Source organism: Mus caroli, chromosome 2, assembly GCF_900094665.2.
Source record: "Mus caroli chromosome 2, CAROLI_EIJ_v1.1, whole genome shotgun sequence".
Taxonomy (NCBI): Eukaryota; Metazoa; Chordata; class Mammalia; order Rodentia; family Muridae; genus Mus; species Mus caroli.
The window spans coordinates 17,911,687-17,931,212 of NC_034571.1; the positions used below are offsets into that span (position 1 = coordinate 17,911,687).

The 19,526-nt window shown below is 39.3% G+C and overlaps 1 protein-coding gene and 1 pseudogene across 1 annotated transcript in view; both read left to right on the top strand.

Moving 5' to 3' along the window:
• Gpr158 (G protein-coupled receptor 158) overlaps nt 1-19,526 on the top strand; it is a 391,739-nt gene that overhangs the window by 240,194 nt on the left and 132,019 nt on the right. The window contains exon 5 of the mRNA XM_021152640.2: nt 14,080-14,148. Coding sequence (XP_021008299.1) covers nt 14,080-14,148 — 69 coding nt within the window. The remainder of the gene's footprint in view (nt 1-14,079; nt 14,149-19,526) is intronic.
• Nucleotides 11,356-11,484, top strand: LOC115030489 (annotated as a pseudogene).

The following is a 19,526-nucleotide window of genomic DNA, read 5'->3' on the forward strand; positions in this document are numbered from 1 at the left end:
CTGGCTCCTTGAATATAAAGTGCCTCTAGGAAGGTGAATGAAAATATAAATTTAGAGATTCAGAAAGCAGTTGTGGCTGAAGATACATATTCTAAGTAATTAGTTTGGCAGACTTTAAATAGCTTCTAACTTCTAGAAAACCAGATAACCTCATTGATATTTAATCATAGTAGGTCTTAAAAATCTATTACATTGGTAAATTTTTTGGATGCATTTTTTTGTTTGTTTCATAACATTCATTCAGTAATTCTCTACTGTCAAATCTATCATCAAATTTCTAGATATACTCATGATTTCATTTGTGTCTTTTGAGTTCATACTCAGATCCTAGTGGATTAAACAGTGTATCATAGGGAAAATGATCCATCACAGAGAAGAAAGAAACCAATTAAAACATCCATTAGTTAATATGACCTTTATGAGTTTTATATGTAAGGGTTAGCACTTATTATCTACTTAAACCTTATGAATTAATTATTTGAAATCTCTCCTGAGTCACATTCATGATGTAAGATACAAAATCATAAAATATCAAGATAATTATTTAATCACAAACATTTAGTTTGCTGAAAAGCACAAAGATGGAAATAGAACAATGAAAGAAGAGGTTAGAATTTACATGGAAAATGTAAATAAGAAATGGTTAATTAATAATTTACCAAATTATTATTCCATACTACTTTTCATTTTGTCTCTTGGCAAATATCTTCAAGTTTTTATTTTCTCATTTAGAGGGACAAACAAATTCTATAATGCTCATTTGATTCTTAATGCTCTGAAGTGTGAGGCAAGTAAGAATCCAACTTTCTACCATCAGAAATATATAAACTGTTTTTAGAAATGAGTGTTGAATTCCCATCTTCATTGTGTTTGCAGGTGAAGTACAGTAGGCTCCTCACACACATCACCACACGCTTTTGTGGCTCACCAATCAGCTGCAAAATTACAATGACTGGTCCTAACTTTCTCAAGTGCTTGGTTCTTCTTGTAGATAAAGATAATCTACTACATCTCACTGAACCATTTTTGGTTTTCTCATTGAAATACTCATCATATTTTATGGTTTTATTTGTAAATGTCTTGTCAGAATAAAAAAGTGTGTTCCATGGGTTACACAAAATATGAAGCATTCCTCGCAGTGTCAAGGAAATCATGCTTGTATCCCTGTCCCAGACACTGCACACAACTTGCAGAGGATAGTGTGTGAGACAAACTTAGCAGTTCTGAGTTCTACCCCAAATCTCAAATTTACGTCCTGCTGATGACTGCTATCCAACAAATTGCTGATGATGTGTGCACATTAGCATTTTTTTTTTTTTTTTTTTTTGGTTTTTCGAGACAGGGTTTCTCTGTGTAGCCCTGGCTGTCCTGGAACTCACTTTGTAGACCAGGCTGGCCTCGAACTCAGAAATCCGCCTGTCTCTGCCTCCCAAGTGCTGGGATTAAAGGCGTGCGCCACCACGCCCGGCCCCATATTAGCATTTGAAAACAGTACCTTAAAGATTGTACTTCTGAACACAGCAAATTCAAACCCAAAACACTGTGAGATTAAACAGAAATCAGTAAGATTGATGTGTATGGCCCTGGGACTAGATTAATTAGCAATCAATGTTTGTTACTTAGATCTTTTGTTGCTTGCTGTTCAAGTGAAAATGAGCAATAATGTGTGAAATCTCTTGAATTTTCTAATATAAAGTACACTTATGTTTTTAAAAAATGGCTATCAACTGAGTGATATCAGATTTTATCTCAATAGAGCTGAAAAATATTTTCCAAAACTAGTTTATGTCTAGTGAGAACAATAAGACAACAAAAAGAGAGCAAAGGGATATAAATTGGCAAAGAAGAAATAAAGGTATCACTATTTGCAGATGATATGTTAGTATACATAAGGAACCCCCAAAATTCTACCAGAGAAATTCTCCAGCTGATAAGCAACTTCAGCAAAGTGGCTGTATATAAAATTAACTCAAATAAATCAGTAGCCTTCCTTTATACAAATGATAAACAGGCTGAGAAAGAAATTAGGGAAACAACTCCCTTCACAATAGCCACAAATAATATAAAATATCTTGGGGTAACTCTAACCAAACAAGTGAAAGACCTGTATGACAATAACTTCAAGTCTCTCAAGAAAGGAATCAAAGAAGAACTCAGAAAATGGAGAGATCTCCCATACTCATGGATCGGCAGAATTAACAGTAAAAATGACCATCCTACCAAAAGCAATCTTTAGATTCAATGCAATCACCATTAAAATCCCAACACAATTCTTCAAAGACATGGAAAGAACACTTCTCAAATTCATCTGGAAAGGCAAAAAACCCAGAATAGAGAAAACAATAAAAGAACAGCTAGGGGAATCACCATTCCTAACCTCAAACTTTACTACGGAGCAATGGTAATAAAAACTGCATGGTACTGATACAGAGACAGACAAGTTGATCAATGGAATAGAATTGAAGACCCAGAAGTAAAACCACACACTATGGACACTTGATATTTGACAAAGAAGCCAAAAATATACAATGGAAAAAAGAAAGCATCTTCAATAAATGGTGCTGGTCGAACTGGCTGTCTCCATGTAGAAAAATGAAAATAGACCCATATTTATCACTTTGCACAAAGCTCAAGTCCAAGTAGATCAAGAACCTCAACATAAAACCAGATACACTGAATCTAATTGAAGAGAAAGTGGGAAAGAGCCTTGAACTCATTGGCATGGGGAAAGTTTCCTAAACAGAATTCCAATGACTCATGCTCTAAGATCAACAATTGATAAATGGGACCTCATGAAACTGGAAAGCTTCTGTAAGACAAAGGACATAGTCAATAAGACAAATCGGCAACCTACAAATTGGGGGAAAAATATCTTCATAAAGCCCACATCTGATAGAGGGCTAATATCCAAAATATATAAAGAACTGAAGAAGCTAATCATCAAAAAAAAAAAAAAAAAAAAAAAAACCAAAAAACCCGATCAAAAAATGGGGTATGGAACTAAACTGAGATTTCACAATTGAGAAATCTTGAATGGCTGGGGATGTTCAAAGTCCTTAGTAATCAGAGAAATGCAAATCAAAATGACCCTGAGATTTCACCTTATACCAATCAGAATGACTAAGATCAGAACTACAGATGACAACACATGTTGGAGAGGATGTGGAGAAAGAGGAGCACTCCTCCATTGCTGGTGGGATTGAAAACTTGTACAACCACTCTGGAAATCAATCTGGAGTTTCCTCAGAAAATTGGAAATAGATCTATCAGAAGATCCAGCTATACCACTCTTGGGAATATACCCAAAAGATACCCCACCATGCCAAAGGGGCACATGTTCCACTATGCTCATAGTGGCCTTGTTTGTGTTAACCAGAAGCTGGAAACAACCCACAACAGAAGAATGGATACAGAAAATGTGGTTCATTTACAAAATGGAATAATACTTAGCTGTTAAGAATGATGACATCCTGAGTTTTGCAGGCAAATGGATGGAACTAGAAAATATCATCCTGAGTGAGGTAACTCAGACCCAAAAGGACATGCATAGTATGAACTCACTAATAAGTGGATGTTAGAAAAAAATTACAGAATACCCAAGATACAGTCCACAGAACTCAAAAAGGTCAACAAGCTGAAGTGCCCAAGTGAGGATGCCACAATCCCAGCTGGAAGAGGGAAGAAAGCAATCACAAGTGGGGAAGGAGGGAGGGAGCTGGGAGGGAAAGTGGCAGGGTGTGAGGAGCTGGAGGGGGGGGCACTGAGAGGGGAACCTGATCTGGTATTGGGTGAGAGACCCTGAGGGCCAGCAGAAAGAATGGAAACAGGAAACCTCAGGAGATAGGAAGTTTGGGGGACCCTCCAGAATGCACCAGAGACCTGGGAGGTGAGAGACTCTCAGGACTCAAAGGGAGGGACCTTATATGAAATGCCCAACAATAGGGAGAAGGAAATTACAGAACTCACCTCCAGCAGGAAGAAAGGGCATCAAATGAGGGAGGGGGGGCATCCCACAGTCACAACTCTGACCCATAATTGTTCAGGTTTGAAAGAATTACAGGGATGGAAATGGAGAAGAGCCTGAGGAAAAGAAGGTCGGGAGACAAGCCCAAAGTGGGATGCAGCTCAAGGGGAGGTCCCAAGGCCTGACAGTATTACTGAGGCTATGGAGTGCTCACAAAAAGGGGCCTATCAAGACTCCCCTCTGAAAGACTCAAAACACAGCTGAAAGAATTAGATGCTTATACTTGCACCCAACCAATGGACAGAGTAGCTAACCCCTGTTGTTGAATTAGGGAAAGCTGAAAGAAGCTGAGGAGAAGGGCAATCCTGTAGGAGGACCAGCAGTCTCAATCTGGACGCACGAGATCTCTCAAACACTGGGCCACCAAACAGGCAGCATACACCAGCTGATATGAGGCCCCCAACACACATATAGTAGAGGACTGCTGGGTCTTTGTTCATTCAGCAATGATGTACCTAACCCTCAAGAGACTGGAGGACCCAGGGAGTTTAAGAGGTTGGGTGGGGTGGGGGTGGGAACATCCATGTGGAGACAGGGGGTTAGGCAGGAGGTGTGGGATGTGGAACAGTTGGAGGGTAGACAGGGTTGGGGGGAATAAAATATGGAGTGTAAAAAAACTGGTTAGTGCCTTAATCCCACTTTTTGGATTTAATAATCTTCATATTTAATTCTGTTTTACTGGACTATTTTCTTCATTAATTAATTTATAAACTTTATATCCCAACTGCATCCCTCCCTCTCTTCTCTCTTCCCAGTTACCCTCTCACGAGCTCCTCCTCCCCTCCCCTTGTCCTCAAAGAAGGTGAAATCTGCCATGGGTACCAAGTCACCCTGACACATCCATCAAGTTGCAGCAGGACTAAGGGCATCTTCTCTCACTGAGGCCTGACAAGGCAGACCAGCTAGGGAAAGGGCATCCAAAGGTGGGTAATAGTGTCAGAGACAGCCAGGGCTCCAATTATTAGGGGACCCACATGAAGAACAAGCTGCACATCTCCTACAAATTGTAGGGAGCCTAGGTCCACCCCCTGCAATGCTCTTTTGTTGGTGATTCAGTACCTGTGAGCCCCCAAGGGCTCAGGTTTAGTTGGCTTTTTAGGTCTTTCTGTGGTGTCCTTAACCCCTCTGCCTCCATTAATCCAATTCCCCACTCTTCCACAAGATTCCTGGATCTCTGCCTAGTGTTTTTGCCTGTGGGTCTCTGCATCTGTTTCCATCAACAGTTGGATGAAGCTGCTGGATGAGACTGTTATGCTAGGCTCCTGTCAGCAAGCACAACAGCAAGTCATTAATAGTGTCAGGGATTGGCTCTCTTCCACAGGATGGGTCTCAAGTCAAGCCAGTAATTAGTTGGCCATTTCCTCAATCTCTGCTCCATCTTTATCCCTGAGCGTCTTGTAGGCAGGACAAATTTTGGGTTGCAGGTTTTGTTGGTGAATAGGTGTCCCCCTCTATTTTCTGGAAGTTCTGCCTGGCTACAGAAGGTGTCCACTTCAGTCTCCATAACCCCAGCTGCTAGGATACCACCACGGACTCCTGGGGGACTCTTCTGCCCCAGATCTTTGGCTTGTTCTAGAGATGCCCCCTATCGATTTCTGTTCTTTCTCCCAGCTGTCTACTGTACCCTACCCACACCTGATCTCTATCCTAGTATCTCTCCTTACCGACTCTTCAAACCAGTTCCCTCTTTACATTCACCTCCAATATTTTATTTTCTGAGTGAGACTCAAGCATCCATCTTACTGCTGTAAGAATGGTTAAGATCCCAAACTCAAGTGACTGCACATACTGGCGAATATATGGAGCAAGGGAAACACTTCTCCATTGCTGGTGGGAGTACAACCTTGTACAACTTTGGAAATCACATTGGCAGTTTCTCAGAAAATTGGTGATAGTTCTACCTCAACACCCAGCTATACGACTTCTAGTCATATACCCAAAAGATCTCCCACCATAACACAAGGACACTTGTGTTATGTTCATATGTTCATAGCAGCTTTGTTCATAATAGCCAAAAACTGGAAACAACCTAGGTGTCTCTCAACTGAAGAATGTATAAAGAAAAGATGCAGAGACCCACAGGCAAAATGTGGTATTTCATCTACACAATGAAATACTATTCAGCTATTAAAAACAAAGATATTATTAAATTTTCAGGCAAATGGATGGAGCTAGAAAAGATCATCCTCAGTGAGGTAACCCAGACCCAGAAAGACGTGCGTGATATGTACTCACATGTGGATATTAGACATAAGGTGTAGAATAACCATACTTCAACCCACAGACCCAAAGAAACTAAGTAATCTCATTCAGAAGGGAATATTTTTTCAAAAGGAAGTATTTGTTGTTTTAATAATCTACTTTTTATTAAAAAAAAAAAAGCATCCATTCATCTCAGTGGCTCTTAATGAAACATTTAAAATTGAACTCACAGGGAATGCATTTTGGGGATTCTGTGTCTTCTTTCTTAAGGATGCACAAGAAGCTATCTGAAGAAAGATGGCCTTCTGTTCAGCCTTTAGATTCATTCCTGCATGCTTTCTGGGCATGTGGAGAATTTATCTCAATTTTGTAAAACATGTGTTGTTTTGTTTAGTAGTTCCAAAAAAAGGATAGGAGGAGATGGAAGATTATAAATAAACCAGAGTTGTAGCTAATGGCATGCCGATGAATATATACAGGACATAGTCCTTAGTTGAGAAACACATTCAGACAATATCCTAGCAAGAAAGAGTATAGCCATCAGAAGCCTGACAAGGGTTTATCAGAGACTAGTGAATTGCTTTGCCAGAAGCATGGAGGTGGAGTGACTTGAAGATCAGTCAGGTTGCTTACTCTTCTGCGTCTGAGTTCTGCTTCTCTGTAACAAACAGATGTGGTTGGGGCACACTTGAAATGTTGATTTGATTTGAAGCACAGCAAAGCGAATTGTTAAACATCTCATTAGTTAACTCTAAAAAATAATAATGCTTGTAAAAGAAAGTTTCTGCCCAGAAATATGTGGTAAATCATGATTAATAATGTGGGGTCCACAATTTCTAGTTTCACAAGTATGAAAATAATTTATTTTTCCAATAATTTATTTATTCAATTTACATCCCAAACAGCGCCCCTCCCTTCTCAGTCCCCCTCCACACAGCCCTTCCTCCTTCCCCTCGCCCCTTTTCTCTTGAGGAGATCATTTATTTTTTACTCTTTATTTAGTGTTCTCTTTTTAAAGTTTTTAAACTTTTTAAAGTTATTAAACTATGTGCACTTTCAGATAAACTTTTCAAAAGTAAGTTTAAATTTAACCAGAAGTGATCATGCCATATGACAAATAAGAGTTGACCTCAGAAATTAAACATCTGACTTAGTGTCACAAAGCCAATATACAACCAATATTATCATTCCAAACCAGTTAGATATGACAGTTGTCCACAATACTTAGATTTCTCTGAATTATTCATGTTTTACTTTGGGAGTAACTTTCTTAGCCCTCATTCTGTGTTATACCCTTTTTATTGGTGATTTTTCTTTCTGAAAAGGGAAAGTTGATTTTAATAGGTTAAATTTATTGCAAATACCTCTGCATTGGTTGAGTTTTCAGCATTTCATTGCAGATATTCTTATATCTTCATGAGGTCTCTCAAAAAGGACAGTCTATTTTCACCCATTTATAAAAAATTAAAATTATTGAACAATAAATTCCTCCAAATTGCCGTTCTCTAGTACTGCCTTTCACATCCTCCTGTTTCCATCCTATTGGAAATCTATTGACACCGTTGTGTCAAATGCTCATCAAGTGTCATTAGAAGGAAGTGTCTCATCTGTGACCATAGAAACAGAAGAGTTAGCAAAAAAGGTCAACCCATGAGTCTGTTCTGTATCTAAGTCATTTTGTAAATGAGAGATTTGGGGGCTACTAGTTTCTCTCCGAGTCCTATGCTGTTCATCCTTTGGAAAATATAATTCTATTACTGTCTCAGAGTTTACTCATAGATCATGAAATTGAGCTATTTAAAATGTTTTCTTTCTCAGAGATCCCTTTTGTAATATAAGGAAAGTTTAAATATTGCAAGGTTAAAGACATTGGCAATGATCAAAAATAGCTACATTGTGTTAGCAAGATGTGTGTTATTTCCCCAGAGGCTAATACTGTTTAAAATATGAAATGAAATAGAGTGAGTCCTGTGGAGCCAGGGAAATAATAACAAGTCTTTTACATTATTTTAAAAAACACAGCCTTCAGGCTTCCTGTTCTTTTATTACGCAAATGGTTTGGGCTTCCTTGGAGGGTGCTGTATAAGTGCAAATCTGCCCCTGGAAGCTGCAAGCATGCACTGGCTCATGTGTCTCTGTGCTTTGCATGCTAGGGTAATGGGAGTTAGAGGCTGGCTAGGACACAACTTGATAAAATTAGTAGAATATCATTAGTCTTTTCTTTGATCTACAGGTTTGAATTTGTCATTTAATCTTCATAATTTTTCTTTGGGAGTTTGGGAAGTGGGAAAGGAGTCCATGATAATAATGGAAGAAGGCTAATATGTAGTCTCCATTACAAAGTTTAGCAATTGTATTTATTAATATTAGTTATAAGAAAGATTCTATTTAGACTTTTGCAAATTATAACTCATAATCATAGAACTTTATAAGACCTGAGATAATAGACTTTAGATTTTCTTCAGTTAATTACTAAAAAGGCTTATGATTCAGAAGTCTCTGACTGTATCTCCTTAGTGAAAAGAAAGATTTCTAGGTTAGTTCTCTGATGTCCAAATATAATCTCTACTTCAGAAAAGATATTTGCTGCCAGGCTAGGATGAAACCTGTGGACCAAGGGTGATGTGGCATTGTTATGTACAGTGTTATGGGCTGCATTCAGAGCTTTCCTGGGCTATTCACAGCCTGTGAACCACTGGTTGGACATGCCTACGAATCTGAACCGTTATTTATGTAAGTACACATGTATGCTGTCTAGTTGTTTTACATAAATAGCATCATAGCATATAGTGCTGACTATCTTTCAAGAAAGTACTCCCTCCTCTGCATTTCCTATTTCACAAGTCTAGCTAAAATTAGTCCTATCGCACAACTCTGTCTCAAGAAAAACTGCTCAGGAGGTGAACGTTTTCCTTGTCCTCTGTCACTTTGCTGATTATCTCCATCATCGTTCACCATGTGTCCTCTCCCAGCCCCAAGCACCTCTTCTCTCACATCCTATACACTTGATCAGCGGATGGCTCATAATAATTGTATGTGAATCCTTGGTACTAAGTATAAAGCAAGGATTTTGTCCAGTTAAAAGTTTTAGTGCCAGCAAGGCAATGGGGAAGGTGGTAGAAGATTTTAGGTCATGCTTCTTTGACCTGAGGAACCACTCACTGTGTTTGGCTCATTCTGTTTGAGTTGGAAGGCAGATAGGATATTTTTCCCATTATTTATTCATGTTACATCATGATCATATCCCTTCTACATGGTCCCCCTCCACAGTCTGTTTCCCCTCTCCCCTCTCTGTCTCCTTTGTATCCCCCCACCCTGGCACATCAAATCTCTTCAGGGCTAGGAGCATCCTCTCCCACTAAGGCCAGACAAGACAGATATTTTGAAAAGAAAACATGCATATTTAGACTATGTCTCCCATTTTAAGATGGAGCCACTTTTCAGAGTTCCAATGTACAAGCTGGAATTCTAGGCTTCCCTGTTTAGCCAGGATGAAGGTTAAGTAAAGAGGTACATACATCTCTGATGTAAAGTATAAAGGAAGAAAATAGTTGTGAGAATATACACAAACACACATGACTGCTACTCTTGTATTGTTGTAATGGCTGAAAGGCAGACATAGTGCACTGCTCCAGAAATAATCAGAAGACACTGAGAAGGGAAGAAACCACGACACCATGGCATCATCACACATCAAGCAAAGAAATTTTGGGTCCCATATTGCTGGGCTCTTGGAACTTCTGGTATAATTTTGAACTTAACTTTTTTATTCTAGTTTGTGTATTGTTTTAAAATGATCTATATGTCTGTGCACATGAGTGCAGATGCCCTTGGAGTCTAGAAAAGGGTGACAAGTCTCTTGGAGGTAGAATTACACATGGTTGTGAGTTGCTTGACATGGTTGCTGGGAATCAAGCTCAGGTCCCCTGCAAGAACATTATGTGCTCTTAACAACTGTGCTATCTCTTCTGTCTCTTCCATAGTCTTTTCAATTCTGAACATAAAAGAATTTTTTTTGCTCTCAAAACATACCCAGAGTTTTCAAATTCATCATCCAGGGGCTGCTTTATGCCTTAAAAACTAGATATACAGTTATGTGCATCAATTTCAATGGTAGCCATTTTATCTACCCCATGTTTAATAACTTACTGGGTTTAATAAGGTATTAAAAATACTCATTTTTATGGGCAAGGCCATTGAAATTCACTGTTGCTTACTGCAATAGCTATTTAAGAATTTACAGTAAGGCAAAAGTAACTGCAAAGCCTGTTATTTATTTTGTGTTTATTTATTTATTTTATGTTGTTCTCCCCAGCTCTGTTCTCTGTTCCCTTGTCAACATTGCATAGATTATTTCATAAGAAATTTTGCATAATGGTTTGGAGTCTGAGTCTTAGTAAAAAATGGAAGATAAGCTATAAAAACACCCATAAGTAGATATGCTTTGCAAATGTAATTTTCCATCTTAGAAATTTTGCCAGCCCACTCTCAAATATTGCTGATAGAAATTTTCTTTTAATCAAAACATCTACTAGGTAAAACAATAATCCATGTCTAAAATCCACAGAGATGCAGAAGATGTACTGGAGGTACAAGGATTGCCTAGCAAGTGTAAGGTTTGGGCTCCATCCTCAGCACCACAGAAAAAGACAATGGGAAAAGCCACTCAAATGATTGCTACTGTACAGCATTTTGAAACCCTTAGTTGTGAGTTCCTTTGAAGGATCACATAACACAGTTCTGTGTGGTTAATACACATTGCAAGATTTCAGGAGGGGAATTAGAATTTTCTTTTCCTGACTCTCCAGTTATCAGATCATTTTCAAAAGAGTACAATGTTCTGTCATAGTTTGGATTCCTAGCATGTTTTGATTGTTGCAGAATTTTCTTGCTTTACTTAACTTTCCTGATAAGTAAAACATCTGTATGTTGGTAATGTGTATGCATGTTTTATATTAAATTTCATTAAAACAGGAATTCCAGAGAGACCGTCTTGAAACTTTAGCTCATTGAAGCCAAATTTATTGTTATAAGTTAAGATTGCTTTAGTATTTTATTTCTTGCCTCAATCCTCTTTTGTTTTAGGAATTCGCTACTTTGCAGATTTTATATTAAAAAGTCATGCCCCCTGTCAATGGGCAAAGAGGCACCGTGTTAGTGGTGTTGTTCTTAGGGACAGAGCAGATGGCATTTCTTTGTTCATCCTAGCTTGATGCTTGGATTTGTAGCCAAATCTGTTTTATGCCTAGGACTCATACAAATCAAATAAAATCAAGTCCATGCAGTACAGAGTAGGAGAAAGACAGACAGAAACCTGTGGACCACCCTACTACCTACAGACCTGCCCTCCAGTGAGTGCACAACACCTACTTTCTGACACACTGCTTGCCAAGCAGTAAAGCTGGAGGATATCACCCAGGAGCCTGCCAGCTGCATGGCCAGCCTGTAGCTGGAGCCCTCACAGTGTGGGAGTATATCGTGGTCAGTTGGAAGAGAAACAGAAGTGGAGCGGCTAGAGCATTATGAAGAGAGATGGAACTGGAGACTCAAGGTTGGAAAGGAGTAACCTGTTGTGAATGGCCAGCCCTGTCACTTGGGGCCATGGTGAGGTCCCAGCCCGAGATGCTGCTGAGTCCATGGCTATGCAGCAGCATGGATCAGTGTCAATATTCATGGCTCATATTACCCTTAGAAAACACGGGGATTTTCCTGGTTGGGGCAGCCACTGGATACTACCTGGATCTCCAAGGGCTACCCATAATTCGTCCTGCTCCTCACTGAATATTGCGCTCTGGAGAGTTAATCCCATTTTTATCACTGGCACAACTCAGGCAAGCTAATTCTGCCATGCACTAACTGCAGCACTTGGGAGAGTGGACCCTGAACTTTGCCTGGATCACACATCAGAGTTGATCCTTGTGGTAGGAGTGAGCCAACCCTGAGGATGAAAATAAGGGAGAGCAGACCCTACACCTTCCCCAGAAAATACAGTAGAGCTGTCTCTAATGGCAGTGGTGTAGATGAGCTGTGCCAGGGCATAAATGTGGGAGAGCAGACCCTGCCATTTGTCTGCCATGGGGTAGCATGGCCATAGAGGTGATGTCCCAACCCTTGCTCCTTGCCACTTCTGGCTGTTGGCAAGGCTGCCCATAGGATTATGAGCCTAAGAAAGCTAGTCCTGCCTGCCCCTCACCAGCTGCAGCTGTTAGTAGAGCGGGCTCTGGATAGCACATTGGAGCCAGTCTTGATGATAGGCGTGAAGATGAGCCAGTCCTGAGGATGAGAGTGAGGGAAAGCTGGGCCTGCCACTTGGCTGCCATGAGGTAGCTTGGGCACAGGGGGTGGATACCTTGCCCCATCCCCCTTGACACCTACACTAGTCAGGAAATATAGCTTTGAGAGTATGAGAGCAGGAGCGCTAGACCTGTTACATCGTTGGCTGTAGCCCTCAGAGGAGTGAGCCCTGCACCTCACCTGGGCAATACAATAGCCCTGATGGTGAAGGCATGGATGAGCCAGTCATGGGGGTGTGAGATCAGGAGAGCTAGTCCAGTTCCTCACAGGCTGCAGCACTTGGGAAGGTGGGCCCAGTACCTTGACTGGGAAGTACAGTGGAGCTGGCTCATGCAGGTGAGACTATGAGCTAGCCTCGAGGTCATGAGAATAGGAGAACTGACCCTGCCTCCTGCTGATGGTGAGATTGGGTGGCCTTAACAAAACAGGGCTGGAGAGCTGTCCTAGTGGTGCAGATAAGGGAAAGCCTGTGGGCTGACCATCTGTGCTATCACCCAGACCCAGATCCAAGGCTCTGAATTGGCCTCCCCCAATATCTATATAATCTATGAAAGGTTGTGCCAGTCCTGCTGTTCCGAAGCTGCAGGATCTCCATGATTCAGGGCTACAACAGGATAACTTTGAGCAATCCCAATGAGGATTAATGGTGTCACAGAAGCCAGAGATCTTGAACCAGACCAATGCCTCACGCACTGCAATGAATATCTGCAAGCGAAGATGTGTAGACAGACAGATATACTGGAGGACACACTGTGACATACCACAGCTTCCAAGATGAGATGTCTATGTTTTGTTTGTTTGTTTGTTTGTTTGTTTGTTTGTGTGTTTTTTATTTGGGAGGAGAGTTTGCAAGGGTAAAGGGTGGAGATGAGGGGAAGGGGAGCTGGCTGGGACTGGGGTACATGATATGACACTCACAGGAAATAAAAAAAAATATTTTAAGAAAATGTTGTAAGGTTGATAAATACCTTCATGCTTAGAAACTAAATATTAGTAAGTCTACTTGAAAACAACTTAGTCTTTTGGATTTTGACTTTAGGATAAATAATACTTAAGGTGAGGAACATTTCATATGAATATGATTCATATTGTTTACATAATTAAACTGTGTTATAGGGATTATATTACATCATTGAGATTACAGGGCTTTATATAGCTCACATTGAGACTTTGTTTAACCATCTACAGTGATCCAGCAGGTGTCCCTAAAATGGCTTCGGGTACTGGTGGCTTATGTCTTAGAGATAGAGAAAAGATTTGTGTTGGCTACAATTTTTGAAATAACAGGAATCTTTAAGGTAGTGTTCTTGGCTTTTCAGATGACTGAGTAACCCAAGTTGCAGAGAATGAAGATGCCATTGTCAAGCCTGTCACCTGTTATAATCAGATGTCCCTCATCTGCCAGCTGTTCACCCACCTGAACACTAGCTAGATTTCATTTATTTACTTAATTTCGTCCGGAAGAATGCTGTTCTTAGGAATGAGGCATTTTGACAGTAGCATAAATCCTCTCTGCCTGGAAATTAAGCTAACACTGACATTCTTGATTTGTCTTTTAGAGCATCAGGGCATCTGGGCTCATCCTGTTGGAAACAATATTGTTTGGTTCTCTGCTCCTATACTTTCCGGTAAGTGATGTCCTGCTGTTTTAAAACGAGTTACCTGTCTTGATTGTCCATATTTTGTATGTATAGCATATTAACAAAAAGTTCATAGATATTTAAATCTGACTCATACAATTTCAATGAGCTTAGATACTTAATCAATCTTGTGGGTTTTTTTTCTTCTAAATTAATTGTACTTTTCTTCCTAATTTTGTGAGGAAGGTCAAATATTTACATAAGGTAGCATATGAAGGTCCTATTTAGTGTACATGTTTAACATATAAAAAATAATATTACTTTCATTCTTCCTGCTCCATTATATGAATCAGAACTGCAAATGTAGCAACAAACTAATGCTAGAAATTTCCCTATGAATAATTACAAAGAGAAATAAACTCAATGAAATAAATGTATATATAGCACTGGTCCTAATAATCATAGCAGGTTCATTTTATCACAGTAGTACTGTGCCTGTGATGGTAAGTACCAATTACTAATTCAGTTCAATCATTGGTGCCCTGAGTTTACTATGGGATAAGCACAGGACTAATTTCTGGGAATACGTTTGATTTCTTACTTAAAGAAGCTTATGGCTTACAGGAAGAAATGAGTCTGTGACACAGAATGAAAAAGACTCAGAGCATTTTGCCATAGGGGCACTTAGGAAAGACTCATAACCAAATCTAGGGAAGATGATATCAAATAGTGCTTCTAAGATCTAAAAGATGAGCTGGCATTGGAGAAAAAGGCAGGGTTGGCCCCACATCATACTCTTTCCTTCTTGTTCCTATTGCAGTTCTCTCTCATGTTTCTTTATGCTTTGTCTCTCTCATTGTAATAGCCAAGTGCCTTGGGACTCCATCCACAGAGTGTTTCTTAAAGACACTGTCACTGACTATCTAATCTAGCAACACAGTCTGAAATACTGCTGCTTATATGCTAATGGCCACAGCATCTGTATCTTCAGACTGACTATTCCCCTGAACTCCAAATTCATATTCAATTGATTACTTTTACCTTCATTGGAATCACAAGAAAAATTTCCAGCTGAGGTTCTAATGATTCCTAAAATCCAGTCTCTATGCTTTCCACCCAAGGCTACTTGATTTTTTTTAGTTACTGGGATCAAAATCCTACAAGTGGGTCTTATACCTCTTCTCTCATGTTAGCCAGCCAGCTTCCCTTTGAAAATAAACAGCAATGCAAATGCACTCTACAGTCAGCTCCTACCACCATGATCACTCCTGGCTTATTACAACAATCAGAAGCTTCTCTTAGCTTCTGCACCTCAAACTCTACTTTTCGAATTAGTCACTTTTAAAACTAAAATAAAGGTAACCACCTTACCCTTCTCAAAACTTGTAAAATGTACCCCAATAAAAGGATAATCCTTTTAATAAACTTCAAATCAATGTCTTCAATTCTAATAAACTTCAATTCTATTCCATTGATCTACCTGTCTGTTGCTGTACCAGTACCATGCAGTTTTTATCACAATTGCTCTGTAGTGCAGCTTAAGGTCAGGCATGCTGATTTCACCAGAGGTTCTTTTATTGTTGAGAATAGTTTTTGCTATGCTAGGTTTTTTGTTATTCCAGATGAATTTGCAAATTGCCCTTTCTAACTCAGTGAAGGATTGAGTTGGAATGTTGATGGGGATTGCATTGAATCTGTAGATTGCTTTCTGCAGGATAGCCATTTTGATTATGTTAATCTTGCCAATCCATGAGCATGGGAGATCTTTCAATCTTCTGAGATCTTCTTTGATTTCTTTCTTCAGAGACATGAAGTTCTTATCTTACACATCTTTCAGTTCCTTAGTTAGCGTCACACCAAGGTATTTTATATTATTTGTGACTATTGTGAAGGGTGTTGTTTACCTAATTTCTTTCTCAGCCCATTTATCCTTGTGTAGAGAAGGCCATTGATTTGTTTGAGTTAATTTTATATCCAGCTACTGCACTGAAGCTGTTTATCACATTTAGGAGTTCTCTGGTGGAATTTTTAGGGTCACTTATATAAACTATCATATCATCTGCAAATAGTGATATTTTGACTTCTTCCTTTTCAATTTGTATCCCCTTGATCTCCTTATGTTGTCTAATTGCTCTAGCTAGGACTTCAAGTACTATATTGAATAGGTAGGGAGAAAGTACCTTGTCTAGTCCCTGATTTCAGTGGGATTGCTTTCATCTTCTCTCCATTTACTTTGATGTTGGTTACTGGTTTGCTGTATATTGCTTTTATTATGTTTAGGTATGGGCCTTGAATTCCTGATCTTTTCAAGACTTTTATCATGAAGGGGTATTGGATTTTGTCAAATGCTATCACAGCATCTAACAAGATGATCATAAGGTTTTTGTATTTGAGTTTGTTTATGTAGTGGGTTACTTTGATGGATTTCTGTATATTAAACCATCCCTGCATCCCTGGGATGAAGACTACTTGATCATGATGGATGATCATTTTGATGTGTTCTTGGATTCAGTTTGTAAGGATTTTATTGAGTATTTTTGCATCAATATTCATAAGGGAAATTGGTCTGAAGTACTATTTCTTTTTTGTATCTTTGTGTGGTTTAGGTATCAGAGTAATTGTGGCTTTATAGAATGAATTGGGTAGTGTACCTTCTGCTTCTATTTTGTGGAATAGTGTGAGGAGAGATGGAATTAGATCTTCTTTGAAGGTCTGATAGAACTCTGCACTAATCCCATCTGGTCCTGGGTTTTTTTGTTTTTTTGTTTTTTTTTTTTTTTTTTTTTTGGTTGGGAGACTATTTATGACTGCTTCTGAAAGACCCACAACGTGAGGACTCCCCCATGTTCTGACTCAGGAGAGGCGACACCCCAAATCACACAAGAAACGGTCTTGCTGCAACTGCAAGAGGATTTTTATTCGAGAGCGTTCTCGGGCCCATGGTCATACACCACGCAGGGGTAGAGGACCATGGCGCCCCGAGTAGCTGAGTAAGGGGGTATTTAAAGGAAGAAACCACAACTCAAGGAGGTGGGGAGGGTGTTGTTGGAAAATACTAAAAATACCAGTTAAGAGTCACAAGGAAGTATAAAGTCACAAGTGTCAGGTTATCTCTCAAGACAGTTTCTAAGAGCCCCTAACAATCTAAGAGCCCCTAAAGATAGCACATTTGCATTGTAGGTTCCAGTAATGGTCAGGGTGCCATTCTTTGAATTGAACCCAGGAAGCGGGTAGGTGCAGGAATGTCGATATCTGTTTTATGACCAGTACCTGGAGCACTAAGCCACAAAGGCTACACTCCCAAGCCTGGGCCCAAAAGCCTCGAATTTTGTTTTTACTTTGCTATACTTTTTTAATACTTCTTCACTTCTATTCCTTTGGGGAAAATGGGACTGTTTAGATTGTTAATCTGATCCTGATTTAATTTTGGTGCCTGGTATCTGTCTAGGATGTTGTCCATTTCATCAAGGGTTTCTAGTTTTGTTGAGTATAGCCTTTTGTAGTAGGATCTGATGATGTTTTGGATTTCCTCTGGTTCTGTTGTTATGTCTCCTTTTTCATTTCTGATTTTGGTAATTAGAATACTGTCCCTGTGCCCTCTAGTTGGTCTGGCTAAGGGTTTATCTATCTTGTTGATTTTCTCAAAGAACCAGCTCCTCATTTGGTTGAGTCTTTAAATAGTTCTTTTTGTTTCCACTTGGTTTATTTCAGCCCTGGGTTTGATTATTTCCTGCCATCTACTCCTCTTGAGTAAATTTGCTTCTTTTTTGTTCTAGAGCTTCTAGGTGTGCTGTCAGGCTGCTAGTGTATGCTCTCTCTAGTTTCTTTTTGGAGGCAGTCAGGGCTATGAGTGTTCCTCTTAACACTGCCTTCATTGTGTCCCATAAGTTTGGGTATGTTGTGGCTTCATTTTTCATTAAACTATAAAAAGTCTTTATTTTTTTCCTTATTTCATCCTTGACCAAGGAATCATTGAGTAGAGTGTTGTTCAGTTTGCACGTGAAGTTTGGCTTTCTATTATTTATGCTGTTATTGAAGATCAACCTTAGTCTGTGGTGATCAGATATGATGCATGGGATAATTTCAATATTTTTTTATCTGTGGAGGCCTGTTTTGTGACCAAGTATATGGTCAATGTTGGAGAAGGTACCATGTGGTGGTGAAAAGAAGGTTAATCCTTTTGTGTTAGGATAAATGTTTTCTAGATATCTATTAAATCCATTTGTTTCATAACTTCTGTTAGTGTCCACGTGTCTCTGTTTAGTTTAATTTCCAGGAACTGTCCATTGGTGAGAGTGGGGCATTGAAGACATCCACTATTACTGTGTGAAGTGCAATGTATGCTTTGAGCTTTACTAAAGTTTCTGTAATGAATGTGGCTGCCCTTGTATTTGGAGCATAGATATTCAGAATTGAGAGTTCATCTTAGTAGATTTTACCTTTGATGAGTATGAAGTGCCCCTCCTTGACTTTTCAAATAACTTTGGGTTGGAAGTCAGTTTTATTTAATATTAGAATGGCTACTCCAGCTTGTTTCTTCGGACCATTTGCTTGGAAAATTGTTTTCTAGCCTTTCACTCTGAGGTAGTGTCTCTCTTTGTCCCTGTGGTAGGTTTCCTGTAAGCAGCAAAATTTTGGATCCTGTTTTTGTTGCCAGTCTATTAGTGTGTCTTTTTATTGGGGAATTGAATCCATTGATGTTAAGAGAAAGTAAAGAAATTGTTGCTTTCTGTTATTTTTGTTGTTAAAGTTGGGATTCTCTTCTTGCAGCAGTCTTCTTTTAGGTTTGGTGAAGGATTACTTTCTTGCTCTTTCTATGGTGTAGTTTCCATCCTTCTGTTTGTGTTTTCCCTTTATTATCATTTGAAGGGCTAGATTCCTGGAAAGATATTGTGTGAATTTGGTGTTATCATGGAATACTTTGGTTTCTCCCTCTATGGTAATTGAGAGTTTTGCTGGGTATAGTAGCCTGGGCTGGCATTTGTGTTCTCTTAGGGTCTGTATAACATCTGTCTAGGATCTTCTGGCTTTCATAGTCTCTGGTGAGAAGTCTGGAGTAATTCTTTTTTGTTTGTTTGTTAAATTAGGTATTTTCTTTATTTACATTTCAAATGCTATCCCCAAAGTCCCCCATATCCCCCCTCACTCCCCTACCCACCCACTCCCACTTCTTGGACCTAGTGTTCACCTGTACTGAGGCATATAGAGTTTGGAGTAATTCTAATAGACCTGTCTTTATATGTTACTTGACCTTTTCCCCTTACTGTTTTCAATATTCTGTCCTTATTTAGTGCATTTGTTGTTATGATTATTATGTGATGGAAGGAATTTCTTTTCTGGTCCAGTCTATTTGGAGTTCTGTAGGCTTCCTGTATGTTCATTGGCACCTTTTTCTTTAGATTAGGGAAAATTTCTTCTATAATTTT